At 53.8% G+C, this 10,590-nt stretch overlaps 1 protein-coding gene across 4 annotated transcripts in view; it reads left to right on the top strand.

Annotated features, from left to right (window-relative positions):
• Window positions 1-1,648: 1,648 nt before the first annotated feature.
• LOC116456180 (uncharacterized) overlaps window positions 1,649-10,590 on the top strand; it is a 35,147-nt gene continuing 26,205 nt past the window's right edge. For 2 of the 4 annotated variants that reach the window (XR_004244564.2, XR_009210268.1), the window contains exons 1-4: window positions 1,649-1,737; window positions 4,234-4,341; window positions 4,559-5,273; window positions 6,939-7,052. Coding sequence is in view for 2 of the 4 variants with exons in the window: in XM_032134833.2 (XP_031990724.1) it covers window positions 8,073-8,159 (87 nt within the window). In the remaining 2 variants the exon portion in view is untranslated. Of the gene's footprint in view, window positions 1,738-4,233; window positions 4,342-4,558; window positions 5,274-6,938; window positions 7,053-8,026; window positions 8,160-10,590 lie in introns of those variants that run through there. The other 2 variants (XM_032134833.2, XM_032134832.2) reach the window with 2 other exon arrangements.

Below are 10,590 nucleotides of genomic sequence, written 5' to 3'. Positions count from 1 at the left end.
CCATGATTTTTTGAAGCGTTCTTGACGTCTGTGGCTGGTGCGGGCGTTTCTGCTGTGCAAGGCCTGCTTCCGGGGCTCTAGTCCCCGGGGCTCCTGGCAAGCTCCACAGGCTATAAAGGGGTGTTTTCTTTCTCCTTCGTGTTACCTGACATATTAAAGCAGCGCCCCATGAGGACCCCAACGTCCCACGTCTCTATCTCCCCAACAGTGCGCCTTTTTATGCAAAAACGAGCCCCCCGCATGAGCTCCCAAGGCTCGGCGCCTCTAGTGACCTGGCGGTCAATGTTCACCTCCCTAGTCATTAGCTGTGGACGTAGAAATAGCCTTTCTCCCTTCTTTTCAGCCCCGGAATCTCCCGTCTGATTTACAGTCACCTCGTGGGATCGTTGGGCATGGGGGGCTCCCTCTGACGCAGCTTAAACCCCCCAAAGAAGTGCGGGGGAGCGATTCTGACTTGATGCCCTCGGTGGGGCCTCTCTGCTGTCCTCTTTGGGGCCCCTTGCTCATCCTCACCTGCTTTCTGTCACCGGGCACTCCATCCTTGTCCTCCCGGCTGCCACCCACCTGTCACCCTAAGATAGATCCTCGGTCCTTTTCAACAGCGTTTTGACCTTTGCGAGAGGACATTTGATTGACGGCCCTGCACGCTCTGCCACTCAGAGCCGGGCAAAGCTGCCGAGGGCTCCCACCTGTTAGGGATTAACTCTCATGTGCCAGCCCCGGAGCCGAGGCCGCGGCAGGGCTCGGCGCAACATGTGTCGCTGCCTGTTTTTCGGGGCGGTGGTGGCAGTGGGTCTCTTTCAAAGGGCATGTGTGTGGGGATCACCCCAACTTTGAGGGGTAGCCCAGGCATCTCCACATGGGACACAGTCCGCCCTCTGAAAGTACTTTCCTTAGAGGGCACGGCTCCTGTCTGGATTCTTATTACAACCCTGGTGTGTGTGTGGGGGTATCCCTCGTTAAGGTGGAGGAAACGGACCCAGTGGAAGAGGAAGAGGCATAGCGGGTTCCGCGAACATGAGTTGTAAGCGGCAGAGCCCGGGACTCACAGCCAGGGTTTTCTGACTCGGAGACGCGGAGCTCTGTCTCCCATGTCAAAGAGAACCAGTCAGAAACGCACGGGTGGGCTGGGAGGGGGTGACAGCCTCTGGCTTACATCTGGGAACCAGTTATAACGCCCGGGCATTTTATTTTCCTGAACAATAAGAGAAAGCATAATTTTCTTTCGCTAAGCCCGCATCCTCCGATGGATGTTCCGAAACCGCCAGGTGTGGGATTTGCGCCCCGACAGCCCCACCTTGGCCATCGGCCGCCTGAGGACGGCCAGCCATCGGGGCGATTCCCCCCACACATTGTGCCTGAATTCACTCTGCCTGGCGAGGCGGGCTCACGCAGGGAAAAAGCACCCGCGACCACAGGGTGTTGGTCATGGCGGCCAGGGGCACTGCGGCAGAATTTTTTCCTCCCTTCTTTGCTGCAATCTGGGTGCGGCTAGAGCAATTTGTCATAGAATCTGGGGGGCTCATTTTTCCGGCCAATCACTTTTAGAGAAATGAGCGCATTGCAGCAGAATGCGCTGACGTCAGAGACCACCCCTTCTGCGCCTCCATATAAACCCCACCCAGCCAGCCCCTAGCGCAGACGGCGGAGAGCAGAGAGGGAGCGCGCCTTGGCTCGCTGGCCTTGGCTGCGGCTCCTTGGGAGAGCTGGGGCGCCCGCGAGAGGATCCCTCACCTGGTGAGTGGTTGGCCATCCTTGCCGCAGAGGACGTGCAAAAGGAAGACGGCATCCGCTTCTGGGATGGGCTCTGTCCTCCTGGACATGCCGAGAGCCTGATCCCGGGTCCTGCTGCTGGAGGCGGCCACTTCGCCTGGTCCCCGAGCGTCCGCAACGAAATTTGTCAGAAGGAAAATCTTGAGGCACATTTCCCTGGGGGGAAGTCAGGGCTCCTCTCTGGAAGGTCCAGTCCTTGAGGGTGGGCTGGGTGGTAGGGACTTCAGTTCAGAGGAGCGGGAGGAATCAGATGGAACCCCTCTTGGATTCGGGTATGTGGCAGTCACTGGGGGGGCGAACCCCGGATTTCCTGTATTGGAAGCCGCTTCTAGAATCGCGTTAATAGTGGGAGATATGGCGGCGATGCCTTCTGCATGCCCCACGAATTAGGGGGGGAAGCACCCGAATAGAAGGGTCTCCCGGGCATATTTGCCTCGCCAGCTCTTGGCCAGGTTTTTGGTGGATCGTGGGCGGGAGGAGTGGAGGTTCCTCTTCGCGAGGTTTTCCGAAACCAAATACACAGGTTTAGTGCAGTGTGGACCCCAGGCAAAATGCAGAGTAAAATTTCTACCCGACATCATCTGGTTCTGCCCTGATCAGCCACTTTCACAGTGGAGAGAGATGGCGCCCAAGTGCAAACCTGCCAGTAGCCCCCTAGGATCAGTCCTTGCCGAAGGGGGGTTGTAGGATTGGGGGCACAGGCAGAATAGATGCAGGGGGTGGGTTGGGGAGGAGAGAAGGCCGTGTCCTTGGATCTGGGAAGAGGGAGGAGAGAAATGCAGAAAAGGGGGTGTGTTGCTGGGGTCTGGACGCTGGGAGCTGGGGATGGGGTGCCACGGGGGTCTTCAGAGCGTTGCGTGGTGGTCGCTCGAAAATCCTGACATGTTGCAGGCTTGGACTTTTGGTCAAGTCGCCTGTTGCCATTGCCTTTGTCCGAGTCAAGCCCCCACAGGCCGCCCCCTCCCACCCTGGGCCGGCGGGCCTGGTGGGGGCGCAGGCGAGTGGCTACGTGGCAGGTTTCTGGCAGGTTTCCTGGCTGGCCGCGAGAGGGCGCTGGCGGCACTGCGGAATTTTGGGGGGCGGGGTGGGGAGGGGAGGTGGCCTTTGTTCTCCCGATGGAGGGGGTCGGGCGCGGGATCTACTGGAGGATCCTGGATTCATTTACCCAAGAGGGAATAGTTTTGAGACCCCCGGATTCACTGCGGAGCGGCCGCAGAGGCCCGGGTCGGCCTTTGCGCCGTGGCTTCGGGTGTCGTGGAGGCGCACAGAGGCACGTTGGTTGATTTCCAGTGGTTTTTGGTTTCGGGGGTCTTAGGAAGGTGTGGCTCATTTGAGCAGGATGGAGAGAGAGGCTGTGACAAGGTCAGTGAGGGGCCATCGCGCAGGGGCTAGAAATTGTTGCTGTGGCGAAGGAGGGAGGCACGACTTTGGAGGCGTGATGTCGATGCCTGGGGGCGAAGGCGGGGAGCGGCGTGGTGGCCCCCTTTGCGTTACTTTCCAGCGATGTCACAGGTTCTGTCTCTCGTTCCGAGACCACCCACATGCGTGACAGCGGTGTCTGGAGGACTGGATCTTTCTGACTTTAGTGAACCTGTGTTTAATTGGATTGACGAAGGTGGGAGTCGGGATTTCTGCTTTTCCCTGTAGCAGGCGGAGCGGCGCTCCAGAGGGGCCTGGCGCGGGTCCGCTGGGTGGCCCACCTTCCTCCGGGGCTGGGGCCCGTTGGCTGAGGGCGCAGGAGGCCCCTGGTGCGGGCGGGAGGCGCTGCGCCGCGGCCACAGGTGGGCTCTGGCTGGTGGTGGCTGGAGAGGCGTCGAGGCGGGTGTAGCGACCTGGCGCGGTGGCCTGGGGTGGGCTGTGGAGCCCTTCCTAGCCTGAGACCTGTTGGGCACCTGCTGTCCATCCAGGCCCGCCGGGCGCGGGCCGGGGCGCCGCAGGTGGCTGCGCTCCTGGGTTACAGGTGCGGGCTGCGCGCCCCCTAGCGGTCTGTGCCTGCCCCGCTACCTTGGGTTTTGAGTTGCGCACACGCACACAGCTAACACTTGTGACCTGTCAGTCAAATCATCCTTACCCCCTCCCACTCCTCTCCTCCACCTCCCATTTCTCCTCTCCCTCCACCCTTTCTCATTTCCTCGTCCCTCCTCCCCCTCCTATTTTTCTTCTCCCTCCTCCCTCTTTCATCTTTCCTCTTCCCTCCTCCCCCTTCCCCCCTCATTTTCCTCATCTCTCTTTTCCCCTCCCCTTCCCTCCTCCCCTCTCCCTGCCCCCCCCCCCGCCTTCCTCCCTCCATACCCCTCCCTCTTCCCTCCCAGCCCCTCCCTACTGCCTTCCTCAGTCCTCCCCTTTGCCACTCCTCCCTGCCTTTCCCTCTGCCTGCCCCCTTTCGCTCTCTGCTGTTCCGGTGCTGGCCGTTAGAGGTCACGAAGATGGTTTCTAACCTGCCCCCCTCCCATGCCATAGGGTCTCTCCTCAGGGATGACATCATCCGTCCACCTCCTTGTCTTCAAGGACCACCTCCTCTCCATGCCGAGCCGCTCCAAGGGGCCTGCTGCCCATCTACACCTCACGGTACTTCAACCCTCCTGCTATCATTTCATATCCAACGTGGCAGGCAGAATCTCCCAACCCCACCACAATCCTTGCACCACCCCCAGACCCATTAGCAATTAAAAGACAATTTTAAATTTTAACTAATCAGCTTTAATTGTAATTAATTAACTTAAACTGTAATTATGATCTAGGCTTGGGCTTTTAAGCAGGTTCTCTAACCTTTGATCAATTGCAGAGGGCACTAGGAGCACGGATTCCTGGATCCCACCAACATACAAAGCAGCCATTCACTGACCCCCAGGACCAGGATGGCAAAGGATGAAGAGGACCGGAACTGACCAGCCGGCTGTCCCTCTTCCCTAAAGACTTAAACCAATGCCCTAGTGAGGGGGCATTGGGCATTAAGCCCTGACCTTTGCTATGCTCATGCTTTGACTCTATGAGTACTTTCCTATAAGTCTTTGCTTGTGTTCACCTGCTAGCAAACTGGAGTGTTTCCCTCCCCAAGGGGGTGTCAGTCTTTGTCGACTGACTCTGTCATCACCCTTACGATGTCCTGAATGGAAGGATCCCTTTGGGAAATTCTCAGGAGGGGGACCTGGGCCAGGGGCTTGACCAGCATCCTGCTGGCAACTCCAAGGCCCTGGGTGGGCTTCTGGAATGAGCATGCTACTGAATCACCAAAGGCATGCCCCACCTCTCTGGAGATCTTCCTATCCTTTTCTGGGGAATGGGGTCGATGGGAGCAACCTCCTAGGGTTGTTGTGAGAATTAAATGAGATAAAAGAGGCCTCAGGCAGGATCTGGCATAGAGGAGGTGATCAGCAAATGTTTGTTGAAAAGGTTCGACAGGTCAGTCCCTTCCCACCCCTCTTGCTTGTCTCACTCATCTTGTTTGTTCTCCAGCAGCACTCCAGGCAGCCCTTGTCCTCGGGCTCTCCTTGCATCAGGTAGGGGCTTTGCAGAGACCATCGACGGGCTGACTTGAGTAAGAACACGAATTATGCATGTGGCCATTTCCAGAGCACTTTCTATGTGATATGAACATGTGATTTTTATGTAATATGTGTATGTAAACGAGGCAGCCTCGTTTCCAGGTGAGGATGCATTTGGTAGTATTGATTTTTGTAATTTAAAAAAGCTGAAAGGGAGAGAGGACCCGGGAGGACTGAACTCTCTGTCCCATGGGGTAGGACTTACATTTACATTAAAGAAACTGAAACTTGTGGGGAGGTGTTAAGTATTTGGTCACATTGCTGGCAAGAGAAGGGGTTGGAGTTGGACCCAGGGTGCCACGCTAGCTGCCCTCACCCCTTCTTCCCCTCTGGCCCAGAGTTATACTAAGAGTCCTTTTATTTCAAACCAAATGTTTGACAATGGGACAGTCTGTTTGAAATCCCAGATGCCTGGGGTGGTCTTGGGGGTCTGGGTGGCCCCAGTGGTGGTACCATGTGCTGGCTTCACCTTTTAATAACGGTGTGACCTTAAACAAGTCGCTTAACTTCTCTAAGTTTCAGTTTCTTTCATGGTCTAAATGGAGATTAAAACACACACACACACACACACACACACACACACACCCTCGTGTATCTACCCCACAGGGCGCTTTTGAAGACCAAATGCTGTAACTACTATGAAAGTGCTTTGTAAATTGCTGTGGAAAGTGCAAGCTACTTAACCACCCAAGGCTGTCCCTCCGTGCTCACATGTCCAGCCCAATTCTCCCTTAGTGAGAACAGCACTCAGTAGGTGCTGTGTGTGTTTGTGTTCAATTAAGAAATTCCAGAATAAATAAAAATGAATTAATTCAACAAACATTTTCTGGAGCACCGACAATCTGCCCAGTGCACCAGGCTAGGTATCTGATACAAAGATAATGAAAACAGTCTCTTGGAACCTAATTGGGGTCCTCATTTGACCAGGACTTTCTTTCGTCCCCTTTTAAGCCAACCAGTTTTGTCCGGACAAGACAAAAACAACTTGGGCTGCTTTAGAGAAGCCCAGCGCAGTGTAGACAATGGCTGCCCTGCCTCTGAAAGGGGCTGATTGGATTATGTGGCAAAGGGAGGTGCAAGGATGACTTGGACGGTGACAAATGAAGTGGGCGGAGACCTGCTTTGAGTTAATCCAGGCTATTAGGAGGGGACCTTTTGTCTTCCAGAGACTGGCAGGAGCTTTTACCAGTGGTTTTTACATCCTTAATGTTCAGGACGAATAATTTATGGTCAGTGAAAATCCAGGCCCCAGTGAGATTCGAGTGGGCTGTAAAATTGCGAAACCTGCTCCCAGTGAGTAACGGGTAGTGAATGTTTCTGTCACTTTTTGCAACCGTCCATTCATTTGATCCTCACAACTCCCTGTCCTGAGCCAGGGCCGGCCACTGCCACTCCCAGGGAAACAGAGGCTGTCAAGAGGCTCTGCAGGTTGGGCCCCACTGGATCATTGAACCCCTGTTCCCCGAGTTCCAGAGGAAGAATTGTACCTGTCTCAGTCCCGGCCGCCTCCAGAAGGCCTCCCTCTGCATTTCTGACTTTGCTCTGCCCGCAGCCTGGAGCCTCCCAGGTCCCTGCTGTCATCTTTTCTAGCCACTACAGTCTCTGTCTTTCCTTTCACAGCCAAGCTTCTTGAAAGGCCTGTCTACACTTGCTGTCTTCCTTCCTCACCTCCAATTTCCTCTTCAACCCACTGCTTCCTGACTCGCTCTACTCCGTGGAAGGGCTCTCACAAAGGTAAAGACTTTTCTGTAGCTTAATCCTTGTCATGTTTTCGGCTCATGGACACAAGGACACATTTTCATGCCTTCTCTCAGAGGGCTCTGCGGCTCCGGTTCACTTCTGTGTGTTTACACGCCCCTTCACGGAGACACCTGCTCCCCCTTCTCTCGTTCTTAGCGTCCTGTAGGAACTTGCATAGCCAGGTCTCTCGACTTCTGGACCTGCTTCTTACTATGCTGTCTTAAGCAGTCAGGAGTCGCTGCCTGGGTTCGAGTCCTAGTTAAATTACTTAGTGCTGAGACCTTGGGTTAGGTAAACTTTTCCAAGCCAGGTTTATCTCAGTTTCAAAATAGGGTTAATCATCTTTATCTGGCAGGTCAGGTGGGCTGTCTCACAGGTAAGCACCAGATGCTATTTGAAGGGCTTGAAGCAAAGTCAATAAAGCATTCATGGGAAAATACAACTGGAGGCACCACTAGATTTTCGTATACATTAGGTTCCCACGGGGAGGACCAAAGAGAGAAGAAAGAAGTGGAAAGGGAGGGGCGTGCAGGAGAGACAGGAGAAGAGAATAACTAAACAAAGGCATTAAAGACAAAAAAAGTAGGAAAGGGAGACTTAGAAAATATTAAAAGCCACCAAAAACACATCCAAAGACGGTTTCCCCTTACGTTAGGTTGGGCTAAAAGAAAGCAAACGGGAAGAAGGTTTTAAATTGATTATCCCAATGACAAATCCCAGGAAGCTTTCACATCAAATCACCCTATTTTGGGTTTTTAACTCCTTCCATCGAGTTTAACCTCTTTACCTCCCACATCCTGGTAAACCCTGCCCCCTCCCTACCGCCCCCTTTGCTGGTGATTAAATCCTGAAGGTACACGAAGTATTTCAGTGAATGAAAGGCTAACAGAAAAGGGCCTCCCCTCCCCCTTACCCTGGCGGTGTTCTTCAGTTTTATTCCACTTTCCGCCCTTTTCCCTTAATGAACACAGGGCTAATCTCGGGCCTCGTCGAAGGAAGAGGCTGCAGACGTTAATGAGGTTAGCTGCTGGATTCCAATATTCGTCGCATAAGGAGCCTTCTTTGTCTGCGAAGGAAAAACACACTGATTATCATAATGAGGTGAACTGGCCACCGCCGGGCCGGGGCGATGTGGCTTCTTAAGCCACACTTCTAATTTTGGTGATGGAGCCGACATTTCTTTTGCTCCTCATTTAAGTCTTTGCCTCTGTCCCAGTGCGAAGTCCATTCAGCGGGGTTGAAAGTTGCAGGCAGCTTTGGGAAGGGGGGCTTCGGACAGGGTTGCATTGTAGAAAGTGGCTTTGTTCGATCCTTTGCGCAGATGCAAATGGCCAGAGCATTCATTCCCTTTCTCCAAGAGCTGAGGACTGGGGGGGCCACTGGTGATCAGTTCCCAACTCTAGCTCTCCTCTGACTCATCTCAGGACCCACTGAGGACATCCAAAACTCACTCAAGATTACCAAGTGGTAGGAAAGTACTAACTCCTAGGCATAGCCCTGGGGGAGTGACTACAATGTGAATACTCATGGAATGCCTAGCCAGGTGAAAAAGTGAATGCATGTTGGCATCCCAGAGGGCCCCCCCATAAGAGGGCATAGTTTGGGGTTCAGATTTGACTCCAGCATACTGTTGAAATTGGGGCACAGGGGGCTAGTGATTAGTTGGGATCAATCAGTGGAGAGGAGGTTAAAACTCACATCTGGGAATCTGGAATCAGAACTTATAGTTCTTTTTTTTTTTTGAAATGGAGTCTTGCTCTGTCGCCCAGGCTGGAGTGCAGTGGCGTGATCTCGGCTCACTGCAACCTCTGCCTCCCGGGTTCAAGCAATTCTCCCACCTCAGCCTCCTGAGTAGCTGGGATTACAGGCGCCCACCATCACAGCTGGCTAATTTTTGTATTTTTAGGAGATGGGGTTTCACCATGTTGGTCAGGCTGGTCTTGAACTCCTGACCTTGTGATCCACCTGCCTTAGCCTCCCAAAGTGCTGGGATTACAGGCGTGAGTCACCATGCCTGGCCCTATAGTAGTTCTTCTTTTGCCCCTTAATATCCTCACCCACATGTCCTGTACCCTGCCTGAACCCTCCTTCTCTTTTTGTTCTGATCTTTGAGCTCCCTAGAGCCCGTAATTCTTTAGAGCAGGTATGTCCCAAGTCTGAAACATGCCCTTATTTGTCCCAAGCTCTGGACATTTCTCACCCCAAGGTGGATCAATCATGATTAAATCACTCCAATTAAACTTTAGGCTCCAGTGAGACCTTCAGCCAAACGGAAAAAAAAAAAAACAAAAAACTAGGGGATAAGGGAGGTAGTTGGAGCAAGAAAATGTTATTAGTTAAAACCTTATGGGACCTTCCTCCCTTAGTGAGTCTGTTGGCTAAAGGTTCTCTGGCTTCGTGAATTAGAATTGGATACTGTTTCCAAGTTAGCAAAAGCAGCTCTACCGCAGCACCCCACGAGAAAGAATGTGGAAGGATCTCCCATTGGCCAGTTGGGGCAAAAGCCTGAGGCAATCTTTCATCCCCTTTGCCAAGGCGAGACCTTCCCAGTGATGGTGAAGTTGGCCACTCTGTCTAGGGGAGTGTTGAGGCTACGGGTGGACTCGGGTATAGACCTGAAGCTGAGATCACACGAAAACCTGGCCTCCTCGCCATGTAGCTGTTGGAGAGTAGAAAAATAGAGCATGCCTGATGTTTCTAAATGAGAAGGCTTTCTTCAATGGTAATGAAGAATCCATGGCACTCTCCTCACCCTCGAACACATGGCAGTCATAAACATACAGGCCCCAAAGCCACTGTTAGTACTGTAGTAGCTCATGTGGACATCGGAAAGCCTGGAGAGGGTGTGGAAGAAATCGGTTGGCCCCCGGCAGGTTCTCTGGGGTTTTGTGCCCAAGGCCCCTGGAGCCCTAACAAACTTTCAAAAGTTAACTCCCCACGTCCCCATCCTGCTTGGGTTTCTGGACTTTTCTGAGGCGCCGGGCAGAGGGGTCTCATTGCTCCCTTGAGTCTAGGGACAGCCCTTTAACCTGGCTCCTTGAGTCCCTGCTTTTTCTGCTTCTGTTGCCTTCTTCCTCGTCTGTCCTGTCTCTCAATATCTCCCTCTTTTTGTCCCTCCCCAATTCCTGACCTGGCCTTCCTGGGGTACCCTTGGCCAGCCAGCCCCATGCCTCCTCAGGGTGTCCCAGCACCAGCCTGGCACAGAGTGGGGCTCAGTTAGAGTATGTGGGATGTTGGTTTCGCCAGGTGAGTGAATGAAAGGACTCGACCACCACAGCTGAGCCACTAGGTGGGCCATGCGAAGAGTTCTAGGTGCAAAGGCTGGAGGGTGGAATTTATTTTTGAGAGGTGCGTGAGCAACTTCCGACCCCTGCCCCATTTGAACGGGGGCCTTGCTGGTCGCGTCCCTGCATTCACCCGCGCGGCCATCCCGTCATCCAACAGTTGATCCTAACTGAGCACGCCCACGGCCCTGGCTCTGGCCTGGGCACCGGCCACCATAGTCCGTCCCTTGATGGCCTCTGTGTCCCCA

Source organism: Hylobates moloch, unplaced genomic scaffold (genome assembly GCF_009828535.3).
Source record: "Hylobates moloch isolate HMO894 unplaced genomic scaffold, HMol_V3 SCAFFOLD_16, whole genome shotgun sequence".
NCBI classification, from domain to species: Eukaryota; Metazoa; Chordata; class Mammalia; order Primates; family Hylobatidae; genus Hylobates; species Hylobates moloch.
The sequence above is the reverse complement of the archived record's forward strand: the minus strand, read 5'-3'. Positions and strand labels throughout refer to the sequence as shown.